This window comes from Anolis carolinensis, chromosome 1 (genome assembly GCF_035594765.1).
Source record: "Anolis carolinensis isolate JA03-04 chromosome 1, rAnoCar3.1.pri, whole genome shotgun sequence".
In the NCBI taxonomy this organism is placed as follows: domain Eukaryota; kingdom Metazoa; phylum Chordata; class Lepidosauria; order Squamata; family Dactyloidae; genus Anolis; species Anolis carolinensis.
Window position 1 is genome coordinate 346,879,850 of NC_085841.1, and position 22,616 is coordinate 346,902,465.

The following is a 22,616-nucleotide window of genomic DNA, read 5'->3' on the forward strand; positions in this document are numbered from 1 at the left end:
CCTTTGATCCTCTGAGTAATATATAATGTTATTTGGAGTGAGCTGTAATGCAGCCCTTCACAATTCTTTACTATGTTACTGACATAGTGGTAAGCTTTTGAATAAGTTAAATATTTTCTCAGAGCCATTCCCCATTTCTTAGAATCATAAAATGATAGAGTTGGAAGAGACCTCATGGGCCATTCAATTCAACCCCCTGCCAAGAAGCAGGGAAATCGCATTTAAAGCACTCCGACAGACAGATATCCAGCCTCTGTTTAAAATACTCCAAAGAAGGAGCTCCACCACTTTTTCTTTTGGGTTCTCTTTCTTGTGCTTTCTTCCTATTTTTCTCATTTTGTACCACTGTCTTTCTTTCTTCAGTGGGTCTGGTCATACACTTTCAAGAGTTTGGTGAGGTTGGAGCTTGATGCAGAAAGATTAAGCTATCAAAATGCATGTACGATGGACTCTTTTTTTCCCCTACTGAATTTATCCCCTTATACTCTTTTACATTTTTTGTTTTGTACCCCCCCCCCACCACCACCACCACCTTAATGAAGAAAGGAAGCTCGACTTTTGGGGTTTCCCCCCCTCTCTTTTCCAACTTTTATCATATTGCTCCCCCCTTTCCTTATCCCATATAGTTTTTTTCCCTTCTCCCCTCCTTCCCCTCCCTATCCCTAAGAAAATCCTTCAATAAAAATTATTCCAAAAAAATGCATGTCCCGCTATTCCTTTTAATGTATTTTGTTAAACAAATAATAATAATAATAAAACTTTATTTATATACCGCCCTGTCTCCCGGATGGGACTCAGGGCGGTTTCCAGTCATAAAAACAACACAAGCATTACATAACAACATAATAACACATTATTAAGCAAAGTAAAATAATACAATTATAACAATAAATAACACTTACATGACCAGATCAAGGGGACGGGAACCATAAACCCAATATATTAAAATGTATCATTTCAGGCTAGGGAAATCTTGTGCAATATATTCAGGCCCAGAAATCGGCGGTATTTGAATGTAATTACTCAAAAACCTGCTGACACCACCAGGTCTTCAGTTCCTTACAGAAATTGGATAATGTAGGGGATTGCCTGATCTCTTTTGGCAGTGCATTCCAGAGCCGGGGGCCACTGCCGAGAAGGCTCGTTCCCTCGTCCCCACCAGCTGCACTTGAGACGGTGGTGGGAGCGCGAGAAGAGCCTCCCTGGAAGATCTCAAGGTCCGCACTGGCTCATAGGAGGAGATGCGATCACGGAGATAGGTAGGGCCCGAGCCGTGTAGGGCTTTATAGGTCAAAACCTGCACTTTGAATTGGGCCCGGCAGTTTATCGGCAGCCAGTGGAGCTGCTTTAATAGGGGCATTGTGTGCTCCCTATAGCCGGCTCCAGAATATCTCCAGAATTAGGTCTTCTGTGTTCATCTTGTGGCCAGATAAGTTAGAAATCCTCCATGTTCTTCAGATAAGCCTGTTTTCTCGCAGGAGAACAACAAAGAAATTCTAAGGTCTCTAAACTACAGTGGACCCCTGTATCTGGCGCAGTGGGTTAAACCCTTGTGTTGGCAAGAACTGCTGACTTGAAGGTTGGGTTGCTGACCTGAAGGTTGCCGGTTCAAATCCAACCTGGGGAGAGTGTGGATGAGCTCCCTCTATGAGCTCCATACGGGGACATGAGAGAAGACTCCCACAAGGATGGTTTTTTAAAAAAACATCAAAATATCTGGGCGTCCCCTGGGCAACATGCTTGCAGATGGCCAATTCTCTCGCACCAGAAGCGACTTGCAGTTTTTCAAGTTGCTCCTGACATGAAAAAAAAAGGTTCCAATACCCCCCATGAATACAAAAGTCCATGGTTACTCAAGTCCCATTACACATAATGGTGTAGTAAAATGGTGCCGCTTATTTTCTGAGGAAGGGGGGAATATTTTCAAGCTGTGAATGGTTGAATCAGAGAATACGAAGAAGTGGATTTATATTCCTTTCCTTTACATACTTCAACCAGCCCCTTTTTAGAACCAGAATTCAATTATTCAGAATGAATGATTATGAATATATTATTTCATTGGCTTCACAAATGGAAGGTTAAGGGATTTAATCAAGCGAGTATTAAGGTAAGACGAGTGCTGAGAATAATGCAATTTTTAGAAGTGTGACCTTTTAAAATAGAGATGTGACCATTTGAATTTGGGGTTCTTGTCTTGTGCATGCAGAATATGTTCCATACCATTGATCTTTGCAGACCATGTTTCTTAATTGGGAATGAAGAAGCAGAAAGGATTCAATTGCACAGAAAAATGTTCTGCATATGTTTAAAGACTCTCAAACGATTTCTGATTTGAGAATTCTCTATCCTTGATTCAGTGACCGATCTATGTAGCTTTCCACATGTTTCTGTACTTGCAGTAGATCATTTTCTTTTAAGTGAAGTAAGTTACTGGTCATTACCTTCTAATAAACAAAGCAATTGAAGTGTGGTTGAAATAGACCAGTTAATGGGGGTGGAAAGGAAAAAGAAATGAATGAGTGACACAATGAACAGTCTGGAGTATGAGATCTCATGTTTTGTGACATATGTCTTCTATTAGATAGTTATCAGTTGTTATAGACTTCCACATTTCTCCAGCAGCACTCATATTATGGGTTTTTAATCCATCTCCGTCTCCTTGCGCATGGGGGGGGGGGGATCTCAGGTTGGAAGCAAGTAAATTTAAAAGGTGAAAGTGCTCCTTGGACAGAAGAAAAAACAAAATGTTCTCCCTTAAGATCAACCGTAACAATTGACATTTCCTTATCAATAAATCTTGTGGTCTAGCTTTACACTAACATCTGATCAATAACAGTAACGTAACCAATTATGCTATTCCCATTACAGGTTGAGCATCCCTTCTCTGGAATTCCAAATTCAGAAATTATCCAAAATTGTCCACAAGGATGGCTGACAATAGTGACATATTTGTTTTCTGATAATTCAATGTACACATTTTTGTTTCATTCACAAAATTATAAAAATATGTATAAAATTATCTTCAGGCTATGTGTATAAGGCAGGCATGGGCAAATTTCGGTGCTCCAGGTGTTTTGGCCGGTAGGCTGTTAGGAATTGTGGGAGTTGAAGTCCAAAACACCTGGAGCACCAAAATTTGCCCATGCCTGGTATAAGGTGTATATGAAATATAAATGAATTATATCTTCAGACTTGGGTTCCATTTCCAAGATATCCCAAGATATGCAAATACAGATATCCCAAAATTTGAAATTCAAAACATTTCTGGCACCAAGCATCACAGATAAGGAATCAACCTACCGTGTTTCCCCGAAAATAAGACAGTGTCTTATATTAATTTTTGCTCCAAAAGATGCGCTAGGTCTTATTTTCAGGGGATGTCTTATTTTTCCATGAAGAAGAATTCACATTTATTGTTGAACAAAAAAATGAACATTGATTATATACTGTACAGTAGTTGTCATCACAAACCAGCATAACCAGACAAACTGTGAATCCTATCAATAATTTCTTGTTACTACCACCATTTGCATGTACAACAATCTATGGTACATATGTTTACCGATTGTGCATGCTGTAATGTTCTGTTCGTTGGGCATGCTTCCAAACAAAAACTTTGCTACGTCTTACTTTCAGCGGAGGCCTTATATTTAGCAATTCAGCAAAACCTCTACTAGGTCTTATTTTCTGGGGATGTCTTATTTTAGGGGAAACAGGGTATATTAATTTTTATATAGAAATTTTTCCATTTCTAATGTTCAATGGTATTGTATATTTATAATTCACTCGGATTAGATGTATACTATGTGTTGTGTTTATATTGTTTGTTTTGATAAGTTTAATTGGTTGATCAATAAAATTGTTTCAGTTTAACCTTTTTGAATTAATTTTCAAGCTCTGTCTACAAAGAGATCTTATAGCACTTTTGGGAGTAACTGTGAGAAAGATGTTTGTAGCATAAGCTTTCATAGATTCAGTCTTCTTCATCAAATGCATCCTAGACCCATCTACAAAAAGTTGTGCTACAAACCTCTTTCAATTTCTGCCAAAGATCCCTTGGTATACTGATATAACTAATGTATTTAGCTATTTCAAGCTGTGTTTCTGGCACAGGAAGCCACCTCAAACAATATGCTGCAGCCCCTCAAAAGTGAATTTTACCAATTAAATGTATCTTTTACCCCAAATCAAACTTTTCAGAAAACTTTAGGGGGAATCCCAAGGCATGGGTTGGAGGGGAGCACATGATTCCAACACTTATACCAGTGGTTCTGAACCTGAGGTCCCCAGATGTTTTTGACCTACAACTCCCAGAAATCCCAGCCAGTTTACCAGCTGTTAGGATTTCTGGGAGTTGAAGGCCAAAAACATCTGGGGACCCCAGGTTGAGAACCAATGACTTAAACTGTCAAGTGAAAATTCCTTCGAACAAGGCTCTGGAACCAAAAAGGAAGTTTTCACATTAAGTGTGGTCCCAGTGAGTGAAAGCAGAGTTTGATGTTTTTGGCTAATGGTATACTGAACAGAAACAACTGATGCAGGCTTCCCCTTTACCTATATAGGAATGCTCACCCTACGCTGCTCACCTTTATGATGCCGAAGACCCTTCTACTCCAGAGAGAACTCTGCCAGGACTTTGTCGCGATTACTGTACACAAGTGTGGCAAAACTGCAGGTCCATGTTCCGCCATTTGACTTCTGATGAAGAACTACTGTCCCTGGAAAACAACCAGGCCAAGTTCTGCCGCTATTTGTCTTTAGATGATACTGACTACTGTTTCCCTCAACTACTAGTCAATGAAAACCTTAACCAAAACCTTGGGCTGGTGACCGCTGATTCAGAAGGATGCCTACAGTTATGCTTAATGGAGGTTGCCAATGGGCTTAGGAATCCAGTGGCCATGGTACACGCCAATGACGGGACTCACAGATTCTTCATTGCCGAGCAGGTTGGCTTAGTTTGGACCTACCTTCCAGATCGGTCACGCCTCGAAAAGCCCTTTTTGAATATCAGCGAAGCTGTTCTTACCTCACCTTGGGAAGGAGATGAGAGAGGTTTTTTAGGTATTGTCTTCCATCCTAAATTCAGATTTAATGGTAAAGTGTATGTCTACTATTCAGTTGAAGTTCAGTATGAAGAGAGAATCCGAATCAGTGAGTTCAGAATTTCTTCTGGTGACATGAATTCTGTGGACCATGGTTCTGAAAGGTATTGTATGCACCTTTATCTGTCACATTTATTTAAGATATTGGAAAGCAACACATACTCATAAAGAAAACTAATTGTAATGTGTTCTGATACCTGCATGTTGTTGTATTTTCATAAATGACAGAAAACTGAAGTTTGGTGCATATGTGAACCAAGCAACCCTGAATATCAGAAATAGTCATTGTTGTCCCCAAGTTTAAAACATGGGCCATAAAGACTGAATACAACTTGTATTCTTTAACTGCTGGAGTATATGTCAGTGATGTGGTAAAGCTACCCTGTGCTTCTGTCAGAACTTTAAAGAAGCTGTCTAAAATGCTGAACCCTAAATGTTAACCTTTACAGTCTGGATTAAAACTGGGAGTGGACCCCTTCATGACTCCGTTGATGTGGGAGCTACTACTATTTAAGTACATCTTATTCCTAGTTTCTGGAATACTACTGGAATTCACTCATTCTCCAATTTGAAGATTCCCATGAGCTATATAATGATTTGCAGAAGACATCCTTGGTTATCATTGTCACATCTAAAGATGAGTTAGGTGGACTTGAGCCAGAGGGTCAGGAAAATATAGGGCTATTTTAGAAAATATTGTATGATTTGAGCTCAATTTTTAAAAATCTTAGTATTTCCTCCTTTTCCAGTTAACTCAGTGCAGCATACTCGGAGAAAAGCTGAACTTCTTTCTTCTCTAGGTCTTACTTCTAACCATCACACTAGAGTAGTGGTTCTCAACCTGTGGGTCCCCAGATGTTTTGGCCTTCAACTCCCAGAAATCATAACAGCTGGGTTTGTTTTTTTTTTCGTGTCAGGAGCAACCGGAGTTGCTTCTGGAGTGAGAGAATTGGCCGTCTGCAAGGACGTTGCCTAGGGGACACCCGGATGTTTTGATGTTTTACCATCCTTTTTGGGAGGCTTCTCTCATGTCCCCGCATGGAGCTGGAGCTGATAGAGGGAGCTCATCCGCACTCTCCCCGGGTGGGATTCAAACATGGCAGCTTTCAGGTCAGCAACCCAACCTTCAAGTCATGAGGCTTTTATCCCCTAGGCCACCGGGGGCTCCTATAACAGCTGGTAAACTGGCTGGGATTTCTAGGAGTTGTAGGCCAAAACAGCTGGAGGCCCACAGGTTGAGAACCACAGCACTAGAGTCTCCAAAGGTCAACCCCATCCCTCGATTGCATTAGTATGTTATCCTAGAAATTCACACACAGCACTTTCTGTAGCATGTGGTTTTCTGACTTCATTTCAGACATCTGGCTGTGTTTACTAAACTGTTCTGCTTACAGACAACCTTGGAAACATGCCATTTGCTTACTCCAGGACTTTTTGTCTTTCAAGTACAAAGGCTTTGCCACAGAACCCCTTCTGCAAATCAGTGGTTAGTGTGATAGACAATGCAAATCAATTTTCAGAAGAGTCAGTATGGGAAGGCCTCATGATTTCAGTCAAAATGACCCTCATAACCTTTTAAACATTACACTGAAAGAGCCAAAAGAGATTGTGCCTGCCAGATCCACCACAAACATTCTCAAGAATAAGGAAACATTTGCAAAGATGTGAATGAATAATTTGATTATGCTGTTATCTGGTTACACTACTTTAAGTGATGTTCTTATTACTTTGGCCATTATCTCATATAACATTGTGATTTGGGGTTCACTTTTATCTGTATATTTACAGTACTGAGTGTTGCTCAGGTAGCCGAGTAATGTAATGTTGGAGAACTTGACAAGTAAACATTTACTCACACCTATGATTTTTTATTGCCAAAACTTGAGCTTACAGCAGGTATTGGTTCTGACACAGGCAAATGGTGATGCATATGTCAGCCAGCTCCCTAATAGCTGCATATTATTGGTCATAGGATTGGCAAGGTCTTGTATAGGGTTTTTTAAATAAAAGAAATTGCTTTCTTGCAGCAAGTCTGCACTTTTTGAAAGTCTCTCGGGGTAAATAAGGAGCAAGGATCATGTAAACTGCTTAGGGAGAGGCTCAGAAGGTATTCTGTGTATCCTGTAAAATGGTCTGGAGGCTCTGGGCACAAGGAGTAAGGTGAGAATCAGGAAGATTGTTCCCTTTCCTTCAGTAGCAAGGAATATCCACTGGATCCTGGGGTCTTCCATAAATTGAAAGAACTGTCCATGGAAAGACCTACCTGGATGCAACTCATTGGGCCTAGTAGATTTGGAACTGGGTTGTAGTGTAACTGGATGAGTAATAGCAAGCTAGTTTCCTTAGAGTTCCCTTGAACTACAAGCAGAAATCAAATCATAGTGTTTTAGGTTGAATAAAGAGGAACCTGACAATAGTTAAGAGAAATAGTTGAACAGAGACTTATGGCCATTGATTAGCTCAGAGGTAATAATTTATTGACCTTCTATATTGCTTGATTTTCAACTTTCATGTTTTCCAACATGACCACCTAAACATGAAAAAGAACATCCTGATGATAAAAGCTGTTTGACAGTGGAATAGGCTGCCTTGAAATGTGGTGCTGTCGCCTTCTCTGGAGGCTTTTAAGCAGAGGCTAGATCGATATCTGTCAGGAGTGCTTTGCTTGTGTGTGCCTGCATGGCAGGGGACTGGAATGGAGAGCCTTTGTAGTTTATTCCAACTCTATGAGTATTCTCTTATGATTTTGAAAGCTAATGTTGAAACACCTGAAAGGCGAAAGGTTTACTATCCTTCAAGTCTGTCCCATCCTGACATACGTCTCCAGAGAGTATGTCGGAAAATGCATTGTCAAGGGATCTTCATTTCATTTTCCAACAGTCTGGACTTCCATTTGGGACATGATGGATTTGTGCCAACTGGTTTGTCTTCATATGATTGTACCTGAGGGACCTTCAGACATTTATCGCTTAATTAAGTGAGCTTGAGACTTTGTGGCCGCTTAGTGGGCCTATCTTTGACCGATTTACTCCGCTTGACAAGGAAGATGTCGCTAGAATCCTGACTGTTGCAAAACCAACCACCTGTTCTCTTGATCCGTGCCCCTCCTGGCTGGTGAAGAACTGCCTGGAAGGTCTACTCGATCCGTTGAGTAATATAATCAATGGCTCTCTTGAACAGGGGGTCTTCCCGGACAACCTAAAGGAGGCAAGGGTTCGTCCCTTGCTAAAGAAGCCTAGCTTGGATCCCATGACCCTTGCCAACTATCGTCCTGTCTCCAACCTCCCATTCTTGGGTAAGATGATAGAGCTGGCTGTGCTGGGACAATTGCAACAATTTCTGGATGATACAGCCGGCCTGGACCCTTTCCAGTCAGGCTTCCGCCCTGGCCATGGGACAGAGACAGTCCTGGTTGCCATTACAGATGAACTTCGTCGCCAGTCCGATAGCGGCGGATCAGCGCTACTGGTACTTCTCGACCTTACCGCAGCGTTTGACACCGTTGATTATGATCTAATGATTCATCGTCTCGCCATGTCCGGAGTTCGCGGTCAGGCCCTCAATTGGTTCAACTCATTTCTGTGAAACCGGAGCCAATGCGTGGAGTATATGGATCAAGTCTCTGACAGATCTCCCCTCCTATGTGGGGTACCCCAAGGTGCAATTCTCTCCCCTCTTCTCTTCAACATCTACGTTAGACCCCTTGCTAGTTTGGCTCGGAGTTTCGGCCTAGACTGCTATCAATATGCGGACGACACCCAACTCCTTCTGCGCTTGGAGCCTGGAGCAACGTCAATACCAGACAATTTCACCTTATGTCTAGAGGCTCTGTCGAACTGGCTACGTGCTAGTAGACTGAAGGTGAACCCGGCAAAGACTGAGACTCTCTGGCATGGCGGCTCAACTGGTCTGACCCACTTGCTACCCACCTTCGATGGTGCTGCCCTATCTCCTTCGCCCACCGTTAAGACCCTGGGTGTCGTTTTAGATTCACAGCTGACAATGGAAGCTCAGGTCGCTGCTGCCAGCAAACAGGCCTTTTACCACCTACGACAAGCGAGGCAACTGGCACCCTATCTATCTGATGAGGCTCTGGCAACAGTCATTCATGCCACGGTCACGTCTAGGCTGGACTATTGCAACGCCCTGTATGTTGGCCTTCCAATGTCCACGACCTGAAAGTTCCGTATTGTTCAGAATGCGGCAGCCAGGCTACTCACAAGAACACCCATGAAATGCCACATAACACCAGTGTTGCAGCATCTGCATTGATTACTGTGGTCTATATAAAATGCTAGTCCTGACTTTTAAAACTCTTTACGGCCAGGGCCCATCATATCTTAGGGACCGTCTCTCCTTCTCCCATCATCGGAGGTCGCAATGACCATCCCAACGAGACTTACTCTATGTACTGGGTCCTAGAGAAGTGCACTTGGAAAGGACCAGACGCAGAGCTTTTTCTATTTCTGCCCCTGCCTTATGGAATGCCTTGCCGCCCTATATGAGAGCCATGCGTGAGTTAGGGCCTTTTACCCTAGCACTTAAGACCTGGCTCTTTACTAGAGCTTTTAATCTATTTTAATTTTTTTAATCAATATTTGTATGTATGTATTTTTATCCTTTACAATTTTATCTTGTAAATCGCCTAGAGCATCGTGGATGGAGGGCGATTAATAAGTAATTAAATGATGATGATGATGATGATGATGATGATAATGATGATGATGATAATTTGTGGAGGCCACAGTAGCAAACGCCACCTAGAAAGGCTGAGCTGATTTTTGTCCCCTTGACCTACACTGATTCCCCCCCCCCCCCCCCCCCACACACACACACAGACTTAGACACAAAACTCTGGTTTGATTCACCTATGTTAGGCTTGTTGTTTTATTTTGATGGTTTAATATTGCTAGGTGCTTGAACTTTTGGTATACTTGTATCAGAGGCATCTGGAAAAAATGGGGCGAAATCCTCCCCTTCTGAAAATATGTGTGTGTGTGCATTTAAAAAGATAAATAATGTTCTATCCTATCTTGCATGCTGAGCAGAACAAACATCACTCCCACCCTTTAAACCTATAAACAGATGTGAATAACATGTTTTGATTTACATGGGAATCAAAATCTTGTTCACAATTTCAAAATTTCTCTTGTTTCAAACAGAGTTGTCATACTTCAGACATATCATGAGATGATGTGACTCATTGGAAAAAGATGATAATTCTTGAAGGTAGTAGAATAAGAAGGACTACAATGTTTTAGTCAAGGAAGCCAGAGCCTCAGATTTGTAAGACCTAAGCGGGGTGGCTGATGACTATAAGTCAACTCTAATAACAAATAAAATAAGGCGCTACTATATGGTTGACCAGTATGGTTATTTGAATCCAATTGCTGGTACCAGATTGAGTAGATCCATTAAACCAATAGGATTTGTAGTGATTTCCTGTTAAGTACTTATACATGTAATGGCACAATGCTATCCTATTCATTGCCCACCTCAAGAAGTCTGTGGAGAGGGACTCACACACTCTCTCTTTCTCTCTCTAGCATCTGAAGATTTCAAACACTTTTAAGATAAATGCCACTTGCGAAATAGATTGGAATGAACAATGTGACCTTGGATTCATCTGTACAAATGTGATTTTATCATTGACTTTCATTTTGTGGTTTGTAAAGAACATTTGTTGTACATCACCTTCTGCCTTTTTAGCCTTCTCATGGAAAAGAAATTCAGATTATAGTGAAGCTATTAAACTTCTTTAAAAACAGAGTGGGATACATTTTTCTCCTGTTTCTTATAGTATAAATGGAGTATATTCAGGCAAGAATCAGATGGCCAGTTTAAGTGCATTGTCCTTCTACAGTTGCCATGGTTCAAGTAATACATCATAAGCTTGGATCATTAAAGCTCATCCCTGACATTTCAGGTTAAAGTGTTGAGAATTATTTCTTCTAAGGTCTGGATTGGATCTTCTGAAGAATACACTGATGAGTTCTGTTGGCTATAATCCCAGAGTTTGGGTCCCAGATTTCCCAGGAAAACGTACAAAGCAAGACTTCATACCTAATCCTCAATAGCTTTATTAGACCTTTAAGAAAAAACAAGGGCAAATCTACATTTCAGAATGAAAGCATTCACAAGATTTTTTTAGAAGGAAAAATGTTCCCATATTTTTTCTGCCTTCCTTCTCTGTGACAATCCCTTTCATCAAATGTCTTGTCAAAAGGATGCCAGATGATCAACCTGGCTGTGTGACCACTCAGGAGCCCAGCCAAACATTTTGGATGTGTTCTTTCTGCATTCGTAGTTGTATCAGCCTTTAGCTGGTGAATTGGGAGCCACAATAGAGTCAGAAATGGGATCCAACATGGGATGAATAGCACCCTGGTTGTGGAGTGTCTTTAGAGCTCCCTCTGTTCAACTGTATAGAATCACCTAGAAGAGTTTATAGTACCTGGTGTGGTAAGGGTGGAGTTGTAGCAGCCCCTACAAGAATCTATTTAATTCAGATTCCCAGGAACCAGCATGATGTTTAAATTTGGGGGTTGAAAACCAGGGATCAAATACCTGCTTGAGCATGGAAATCCACTGGGTGACCTTGGGCAGGTCACATTCTCCCAGCCTCAAAGGAAGGCAATGGCAAGCCAAGAAAACCCCGTGATAAGTCCTCCTTAGGATTGTTATAAGTTGGAAACAGCTAGCAGAGTATCATACAGTTTAAGATTTGGCTTTGTTGTAATCTCATTGTGTTACTATTATGTTACTAGGATTCTTTTTCTTTTCTGTCTTTTCTCACCCCCAGGATAATTCTGGAGTTAGACGAACCAGCTTCCAATCACAATGGAGGAGAATTGCTCTTTGGAGATGATGGCTATCTTTATATCTTCACTGGAGATGGAGGAATGGCTGGTGACCCCTTTGGGGCATTTGGAAATGCTCAAAACAAGTAGGAGGTTTACATTTATGTCAATTTTGGGGAGGGAGCAGGCAAGCTATATACACCCTCTGTTATTTTTTCATATTAGTCTCAATAGCACAACATATTCTTACTACTGTCTGACACTCAGAGCTTTTCTCGTGTTTAGCTTCCAGTCTACATTAATGTTAACCATGGATGACTTGTGCTCAAGGTACTTTTTAAACACATGAAATCTACCGGTAATTGTTAAATTTACTGATGTTCAAAATTGAGCTTGCTTTGCTCATTGATTGAGCCCTGCATCACTGAAGTTTTTAGTGCTAAACCACTTGTTTAAATTGGCCATGTAGATGACCACAAAGGAAAGCTTGGAAAAGTGTCTTAATAGTCCCATTTGAAATAAGATGGTCTCGTTCCAAGTTCTGATACTTGAACATCCGGAATAAACAGATGTCAGCTTGGTAACCTCACTAGAAGGCTTCATGATGGCACAGTTCAATAGACTGAACAAAATGAATGAATGCCTTTTTCTAAGCTGGTCAGTAGGGTCTCCATGTGGGAATATGCATTTTGTCCTAGCTATTCTTTGCCTAAAACAGATTAATTTTGTTCCCTGATACTACATATATGTGTGTTTTTATGTTTAATGTGCTATACAGATTTCTAGCCTTCCCCTACTAAAGGATTTAGGCAAGTAACAAAATATGTTAACATTTGTACAGATTTAGCATCTCTTATCCAAGATTCCAAAGTTGCCCACATGGGTGGCAGAGATGGCGATGCCTTTGTATATAAGGTGTATAGAAAACATACATTAGTTTTGTGTTAAAAGTTGGCTCCCATCTCCAGTGTATCTCATTATGGACATAAGTGCAAATATTGATATTCTAAAGTCCAAAAAAATCCAAAACACTTCTGGTCCCAAACATTTTGCATAAGGGGTACTACTCAACCTTTATTAAGAACATGCAATTCAAAACAGGCTTCAGGTTCCAACTCATGTCATCTGGCCTGTAGAGCAGCTGTGTGAAGGCAGCAATAGTCAGAAATGTTCTCCATCTCTATTCTAGCCCATAATTGGGTAATGTGACTGATGGTTGTTCTCTCCTATATGAGGCAGAGAGTTTTTTCCCCAGAACTTGCTATCTCAACTTTAGGACCTGAGATTAGATCAGATTTGTGTCCAGTGGCTGCTGGTGGTGCCCATGTCAGTAGGATGGTGAACTTGCTCCATGATTTACCCTGAACTATTTGGAAGCCAGGGATCAGCATTTCCAATAGCACCATAAAATATGGATTAAACCCTGGAATGGATTCATTACTCCAGGGACATGGAAGCCCCACTGGTTAAGACAATATACTTAGCTATAGGTTCTTCTTTCTCCGGTTCTTCTGAAAAACCTAATAAAAAATGTGGATTTTCTTTCTGCAGTGGATTTTGCAGAATTCTGTTATTTTGCTAAACTTTGATGATAGAAGCAAAGCTTTCATTGAAGTCTTGATTTTTAAAACACATATATGTTTTTACATTAACAGGTCAGCTCTGCTGGGAAAGGTGCTCCGGATCAATGTGGACAACAATGACCATGGGCCTCTATATCAAATCCCACCTGACAACCCTTTTATCAACGAGCCACATGCCCGCCCTGAGGTCTATGCTTATGGGGCAAGGAACATGTGGCGCTGCTCTTTCGACAGGGGTGACCCCTACACAAAAGAAGGGAAAGGGCGACTTTTCTGCGGTGACGTGGGACAGAATAAATTTGAGGAAATTGACATCGTGGAAAAAGGGAAAAATTATGGCTGGAGAGCAAGAGAGGGGTTTAGCTGTTATGACAAAAAGCTTTGCATGAACTCCTCACTAGGTAATTTGGGATTCTGAGTAATGGAACTGCTTAAGCTGCTGTTTTGGTGCCAGTACTTCCGTTATTATCTTCGGCTCTTGGCAACTCTTGTTTGCTTCTGAGCATCTATTCTGGGCTTAAAACCAGACGATTTGTGACCTACAAAGCTTAATGCAACCCTACTAGTCATATTTTAGAGATGTGGCACCAGTACTCATTAAATCTCCCATTTTTGTTGCCTGCCTGGAACTGCAAAAACAAGATGCCAACAAGCCTAGAGAACAGCATGAGTGTTATAATAGGCAGCATCCACAGGATTGCAAATTGTAGACTTATTACAGATTTTCCAGTCATAGTTACAGGCTGGAGGTAAAACTGAATTGCTGGATCAAAGTGGAGTTGCTGCTTTTTGAATTAAGCAAGGATTAAGAAGTGGAAAATGAAGCAGAGTCCTTACGTTGTTGCTGTTTCATTTCTTAGCCAACTATGCAACTAATTATGCTCCTGAGCGCCAGATGCTCATAGTGGTCACTTTATGGATTGGATAAATATGCAGAAGGAACAAACTCAACTCTGATGCATAAACCATTTTTCAATGGAAATACCATTTCTAAACACATTTCATGGGTTTGTGTTACTTCTTTTCTCCAGTATTGATTTGAGTGTTGGACTAGGACATTAGGAGACCACAATTTGAATTCCCGCTCAGCCAGGTAAACCCACTGGGTGATCTTGGGCAAGTTAAAAACTCTCAGCCTCAGAGGAAGGCAAGGGCAAACCCCTCTGAACAAATTCCGCCAAGAAAACCTCATGATATGTTGTCGAAAGTGTTCATGGATGGAATCACAGGTTGTTGTTTGTTTTCCGGGCTGTATGGCCATGTTCCAGAAGTATTCTTTCCTAAGGAGAGAATACTTCTGGAACATGGCCATACAGCCCCGAAAACAAACAACAAACCTCATGTTGTTGTTGTTGTTGTTGTTGTTGTTGTTGTGGTTGATGTCCACCACAGGGTTGCAGCAAGATAGAAATGACTTGAAGGCACACAACAACCACAACAACAACAAGAAAATTTATGGTTGACATGATCTTTACCATAATAAGTAAAGAAAACTACTGATGTGCTTGTGCTTGGAATTAATCCTCTGACATCACTGGGATTTGAATTCTAAGAGTACTTTTTACCAGTCTTAAGTAGGGCAATAAAACATAGTTTATCCAAAGTATTAATCCCATGGATAGATTAGTCATTCTCCTTGCTTACTGAAAACTACTTTGCCTTTTATTTTGCTGAAGGCATCACAATTCTAATTTTTCAAGTTGTCATCACCTGTGCTCAGTACATGAAGTGGCTGATTAAATTTTGGGTTAAGTCAATAGAGAAGGGTGTGAAGTCTAGACTTCAGATCAAGCTACTGGCGTACGAGTCTAGACTGCCGAGACCTCAAAAAGGCTTACAGGAAATGACACTTGCTTTGTGAGAAGTCTTCCCACCAGGCAGTTAGACTTGATCCTAATGGTTCTGTGTTCAAATTCCAGCCCATCATATATTCAAATGAATGGCTCTGGGAGAATCTCAGAAACAGTTTTCCATCTGTACAATAAAAAATCCCGCCCGCTGAACCTTCCTGGCTGCCCTGTTGCTGCTATCATCATGCTTGTTTGCTTTCAATGACCCTGAGAGGGACACAGAGAAGGAAAAGAAGAGGGGGGCAAAGGAGGAGAAGGAAGCTTGTTCTCCCATCTGGTCTATGGCAGGAAACAAAGAACCAGGCAGACAGTGATGGGATGGGAATGCTGCAGTCAGAGGTACAGAGGAGGCCAAAAATCTCTTGCAAGTAAATACCGCACCTCCCTTGAGGGTCATGACCCACAGTTTGAGAACCATTGATGTAAACAACATTCATTTGTTTAAATGTCATCTCTATAAACAGTTTATTTAGATTTAAAAACAGCTGTTTGGGATCTTACTGAAGAGTACCTTTCCTTCTCTTCTGCAGATGATGTCCTCCCGATATATGCTTACCCCCACAAAATGGGGAAATCAGTTACAGGTGGATATGTCTATCGAGGATGTGAGTTTCCTAACCTGAATGGGCTGTACATATTTGGTGATTTTATGAGTGGGTAAGTGACAGTAATGTTGCCGATAATTGAACAAAAAATAAATTTGGCTCAATCCTTATATGTATACTGAGGGTCCTTCCACACACTCATATAACCCAGAATATCAAGGTAAATAATCCACAATATCTGCTTTGAACTGGATTATTTGAGTCCACACTGTCATATAATCCAGTTCAATGTGGATTTTGTACAGCTGTGTGGAAGGGGCCTTAGAGTGTCTTACCCAATGGTGGAGCCAATCCTATCCCAACTAAATCATAATGGGAGAGTACATGAAAAGTGGACAGGGCTCTACATCCTTTAATAATTGCATAGAAGAGAGCATTTCAACAGGTATAGCTTAACCAAGTGTAGTTTTCTTCACAGTTCTTTACCTCACAGTTGTTTCTTCTTAGAAGTTATTTTGTGGATGAATGTTTAACAGGCATGGCCTATTTTTAATTGTGAGTTTCAGTTCCCAAGACACCATAGTGAGCTTGTGTACTCTGGTTGTAATCAAGAGCTGACAACATTTATTTCTCTTTTTAAAATTTAAGACCTAAAACCAATTGTTACTCCCAACGGAGCAGAAAAGGGGATTATATGATAGCCATCTTTAAACATCTGAAGGACTACTATGTGGAAGGTGGATCAAGCTGGTTTTCCACTGCTCCAGAGAAACAAACCCACATCAATGATTCAAAGCACATATTCAAAAAAGATTCCAATCTAAGGGCCCTTTTACACAGCCAGATAGCCCAGAATATCAAGGCAGATAACCCACAGTATCTTCTTTGAATTGAATAATCCACAGTGCCATATAATCTAGTTCAGTATGATTTTATACACCTGTGGGGAAAGTGCCTATCATTGGACAGCAAGAGTTGTTCATTCAGTAGTGTAAACTGTTGCAAAAGTGGTAGACTATTTTATTTTGAAGTTTTTAAAATCAAAAATAGCTGGCCACCTACCAGGGTGCTTTAGCTTTGAATTCCTACACTAGAATTCAAGGACTAGATGGACCTTGTATTCTTTCCAACTTGATGTTTCTGTAATTTTATGATTGTATGAGTTCCTAAATAATCTGGCTCAGGAATGTGTTCCAGTAATGGGTTTCTGTGCCAAAAAAAAGACCAATTGTTTGTATACCAAGTGGAAATTGTGCAGTTTACTATGTGTTTTAAGAATGCATTTCCCAATCTTTCTCACCACTGACAATGGTGGCTGCTGGGATGTGCAGTCCAGCAAGAGCTGGAGAGCTGCACACTTTCCATCCTCAATCCCCAATGACTGTTGAAGATACCAGATATTCCTGAGGCGAGTACATAAAATTAGTGCTATTGATGGGAGAAGAGGTGTGAAAAGTATTCTTCTTAGCTGTTTGAGTTGAGCAAGCTGTTGTTGTTTTTTCTTTCTGCCTTACAGACGCCTCATGTCTTTGAAAGAGAATCATGCAACTGGGGAATGGCAGTACAATGAAATATGCATGGGAAAAGGTCAAACTTGCATGTTTCCTGGATATATCAATAACTACTATCAATATATCATCTCTTTTGCTGAAGATGAGGCAGGTAATATATGTGTCTGATATTCTACGTGTGTTGGATTTGCATAAGTTGCTGTTTCTCAGAAATGATATATATTCTTTTCTTCCAAATCCAGACACTCTGCCCATATCCATCCATCCATTCCTCCCTTTATTTATATCTTATCTTTTCCCCAGACTGGGACTTAGTGCAGCTTGCAAAAGACAGAAAACTAAAATAAAATATACATACACTGCACCAAATGGAGTAGATACCACTATCTCAGGCACCCATGTGGACCATTTTGGATTTTGGAATATTCTTGATTTTGGAATTACAGAGAAGGGATATTTATCCTGTATTAAACTAAAAACAGAAGTAAAACCAAGATGTGAAATAGTATAGAACCATAGAAAGCTTTTCTCCTATAAACAATCCATCACATCCTCTTCTCTTATTAACAATCAATTCCAAAAGGCTTTCTGAAAGGGAAATGTCATCACCTGCTGCTGAAAGACAGCAAATGAGCAGCCATCCTAACTTTCCTAGAGTGGGACCTCCAGAGCCTAGAAGCAGGCACCAAGAAGGTCTTGTCTTCCCACCAAACATGCTTGTGAAGCTAGTGAGATAGAAGTGCTTCCTCTGAAGATCTTAGCACTCAGAAAAAGATGAGAGCTTAGACAGGTATGGGAAGATAAGATCCTTCAAACATCGTATTAAAACCTGGACCTAGGATCGTGTGCTGTTTCCTCTCTCTCTTTGGCATGTAGTCTGACTGGAAGTGTCTCTACGTTGTGTGAAGGATTCCGTGCTGAAAATGGAGGGGAAGCAGCATACGATGGGCAAATCAGCCCATCTGTTGAGGTAATAAGACTTCTAAGGTATACTATATAACCGTTCAAACATTTTCCCATCACCTCTTTCTTAGAATTTTTTGCTATTGCTCAGGGAGGTTGTCAGCAACAGCACAGTCAGCCACTAGGATGCCAGTGGGACAAACTAATTTGACAGTTATTTCCTTATGCTTGCAAGGGCTTGGCATTCTAGATTTTAAAGTCTAAGTCTGTATCCTCTCTGTATTCAATTTGGTAGGGGCACTGAAGTAGGGTGTTAACTGTTTTCCTAAGGGGTTCCTCATAGCACGCTAGGAGAGCTTTGCCTGTTTAATTTGGTCAGGTTGGGGAGTTCATTTTTAATAAGGCTTTTCCAAACTGTGCCTTTGAATGATGTGATTGAAATTTGATCTTAATAGTAAGGAGGAATTGCAACAGGCAGGACTGTTTATCCATGGACTTTAAAGTACAGATGTTATATATTTTCTTCCTTTCTTTGATAAGCCTGATGATTTATATTTTTCCTGTAGTTGATACTGGTGTGTAACTCTGAAACATTCCAGGTTTGGCTTTTTTGTTTTAACTTGCCTATTAAATTTGTTGCATATTGCATTACCAATGTATTAACTGATTGGTGGCATTTTGGCTTCCTGGACTTTCTGGTCCATGGTCATGAAGTTCTCCAGAACCAGAAGAAGAACTCTTCAAATAGAGACTGGTTTTGGCAGCTCTCTTGATTGCATTTGCAGTTTGTTTTGCTTGAGCTAGAATTAGAAGGCAAAATGCATTATGACTATTCATAGCTGTGACTAGACCAGACAAAAGCATCACCCCATCAGTGTCTAATACTGTTGCTAAGCAGCAGTTTGTGAGTTTGTGTTCCTGGTTTTATACCCGCTGTCTCTTAGTATACAGACACTGTGGCTTTTCTTTAGAAGCCCTTAGGAACACTTTTTTTTAAAAAAAAACCTGAACACTTAGGTAGATGTTTGCTATGCAGTCTGACTGAACAAATGGAAAGAATGGGTGGATATTTTTTCTTAGTCTTTGTTTTAAAAGTGTAATAGTGATGACATAGTAGTTGCCTTTTCATGAATCAAAGTCTCAAGATTCATAGTTTTCACTCATAAAATAGGTGAAGTATATTATCATTATTCTATAATAGCAAAGTAGTTAAATTATTAGAAGCTTGAAAGTGAAATGGACTACATAAAATAAGTTAGTGACTTAGTGATAGAGGATGCCTTAAATCGATTAAATAATGGAAGTTTATAAATTAAGATGGTGTTGCTGTTGTTGTTTTAGCCATCACACCACCAAACTCATTTGAATATTCAAAGACATGGCCAAGTTAAGCTAGATTGGTATGCAAAGGGATCTTGTGACACCTTTGAGACTACCTGAGAAAAGCATAAGCTTTTGTAGACTAAAGTCTACTTAATCAGATACATTTGATGTAGACTTCGGTTTACAAAAGTTTATTCCACCCACTTCTTTCTCTGTTAGTGTCATTTGAATAATCCTCATTTCATTTCAGAACATCATATAATTCCCATGACCATTGCTAAGTCTGTCTATCCTTCCACCTACTCCTTATTAATCTCTTGCCTGCAGGAGAGTACAGGTTGAATATCTCTTGTTCAAAATATTTGGGACTAGAAGTGTTCCACATTTTGGATTTTTCTGTAGTTTGAATTTTTGTTTACTTCAAAGTGTCCATTTCAGGTCTTCTTTCCAAGTAACCTTGTTAAGAATTATGCTATAAATCCTCATTTTGTTTTGGTAATTTGATAGTATATCTGGTTCATGTCTCAGAAATCCCTGTTGCTCTCCTTCTGGAGTTCTCTTCTGGCAAACCTCTTGTGTGTTTTGTGATGCCAAATTACATCTCCTGTTTGGAGCTGTAGCAGAGATGCATACAAATGATTCTTCTCTTTCTTTCTGGTTTTTGAAGGTGAACTTTATTTCATGTCCACTGGACTACCAAGTGCCACTGCACCAAATGGGGTAGTTTACAAAATCATTGACACTTCACGGTAAGATCTGAGGCATTTTTGCTCATGTTTAGATTCTGAAATGTAGTTGAGAAAGGCTTTCCTTAATAAATTTTAATAAGTGTTTGACTGGAAAGAAGGGGAAATGGAGATGCAATTTTCTTAGAAACTCTAAAGCCATGAAAAATGTTCTTTTAGAACATTAAATAGTTGAATATTTATTTTCCTTATGCCCAGAAAAAGGGGACTGGGTTTGATTGGCAAATGTGCAGTACTACTTCAAAGTACTTTTGACAAGTTTATGACCACCTTGTTACTTTGGGAACATAAAATCATGGCCTCGTATCTGGTTAATCCTGACTTATTCACACAAACAAAAAACATGGACTCACCTCAAATCCATCACTGGCTATCTACACAAGACACAACAACTTCCAGTGAGTCTCCCAGCCTAACTTTGTTCTGCTTTAGACAAATTTGTCCAGAGTTTGCAGGCAACTCTTGAGTATCTTGGGGCTTTGCAGCCACCTAGATAGATAAATTGGGGTTGTATTGGCCCGATTCACTGTAAATAGGCACTTCTGCCACTATCCTTTCATTGTGCTGATCAGCACAGGAAAAGGGGATGGATCATTACCCATGTCACTGCTGCCACTCCCCATTGGTTCTTAGAGCTTGGCTGTTGCAGTTGTGTCTACTGACGTCAGAATGGAGCACCTGTACGATCAGCAAGAAGGAGGAGGCCACTCTACCTCCTCTTTGCTGATCGCATAGTTGCCCCATTCTGATGTCAGTAGACATGACAGGTGATGGTCAGCTGGCAGCAGTGACATGGAAACATGGAGATGTGCTAGGCTGGGCGCTGTGGACACTGACCATGGATTCAGTGGGTACGTGCTGGATCTGGGGCAGCTCTAGGGCAGAAATAACCTGGAGTAACTTACCCCATGTAGACACTAACTCGGTTACAATGCCATAAGCTAGGTCTGCATCCTCATAACATTTCCTTATTCCTGTTTACATTCATGGTACCATTGCCACAAACACGAATCCCCATGAAACCCACCTTAAAGTCCAGCCAGACACACCAATAGCTGGAATTCTGTGATGCTGGTGAGCAAGGTATTGAAATTTGATGCATGCAGACTGCATCTGCCAATGAGCAATGCTAAGTTGGCAAATTGTGACAGGACTCTATCGTAGTCCCTGATTCTGATTAGTGGACAAATGATCGCTGGTGGAAGAGGGCTGGATGTTTTATCCTTCTGTATCCCACTCACCAGCACTACATGACTGCATTTGATAACTGGTGGAATTTTATGGTGGGCTTGGAGGTACAGATTGGGAAATGGGGTGTAGCCATGACATTGTGCCTATATGTCAGCTGCAGGATTTTGGGTGTTATGTTAAGCTTAGTTTTTCATTATACAGTAGAGTCTCACTTATCCAACATAAACAGGCCGGCAGAAAGTTGGATAAGTGAAAATGTTGGATAATAAGGAGGGATTAAGGAAAAGCCTATTAAACATCAAATTAGGTTATGATTTTACAAATTAAGCACCAAAACATGTTATACAACAGATTTGACAGAAAAAGTAGTTCAATATGCAGTAATGCTATGTAGTAATTACTGTATTTACGAATGTAGCACCAAAATATCACAATGTATCGAAAACATGGACTACAAAAATGTGTTGGATAATCCAGAACGTTGGATAAGCGAGTGTTGGATAAGTGAGACTCTACTGTATTGTCATGTTGATGTAGGGTATATTTAATTTAAAGTACAATTTATGCAGACATATGTATTGAATTGTATTTTAATATTTTTACTATAACAAATGGAACTACAACTGTTGATCTTTAAGAAACGGAACAACTTTTTTTTAGCCAGTTAATGAGAGAGGACCAAGATTAAATCTGAAAAAAGAGAGAAATCAATACTAAAACAACGGAAGTAATTATTTATTCCTATCTTAGTTTCCTCAGTGGTGTAAAACATAAAGCACCCGCATTCAGAAGAACTGAGTGGGGAAAGAGAGAAGGAAAGATTAATGGGATTCTATTTTTTGAACAAAACATTAACTAACACACTAGACTTTCGATATGTTGTAGTGCTGGTAGATGATGCTTCAGTTTCCTTCCAGCTCTTTGGTGCCATGATACTCTTTGTGTGTTCATTATTTTTGCCAGGAGAGCACCGCCTGGGAAATGCCGCGTTGAACCCCTATCAGTAAAAGTGAAAAGCCGTCTTATAAAGTTTGTTCCAAAGGAAAGTGAGTACTGGAG

General features: G+C 40.4%; 1 protein-coding gene across 1 annotated transcript in view; it reads left to right on the plus strand.

Annotated features, from left to right (window-relative positions):
• hhipl1 (HHIP like 1) overlaps positions 1–22,616 on the plus strand; it is a 48,855-nt gene that overhangs the window by 22,867 nt on the left and 3,372 nt on the right. The window contains exons 2-8 of the mRNA XM_003224848.4: positions 4,563–5,209; positions 11,908–12,051; positions 13,561–13,889; positions 15,869–15,995; positions 17,400–17,545; positions 20,288–20,369; positions 22,521–22,603. Coding sequence (XP_003224896.2) covers positions 4,563–5,209; positions 11,908–12,051; positions 13,561–13,889; positions 15,869–15,995; positions 17,400–17,545; positions 20,288–20,369; positions 22,521–22,603 — 1,558 coding nt within the window. The remainder of the gene's footprint in view (positions 1–4,562; positions 5,210–11,907; positions 12,052–13,560; positions 13,890–15,868; positions 15,996–17,399; positions 17,546–20,287; positions 20,370–22,520; positions 22,604–22,616) is intronic.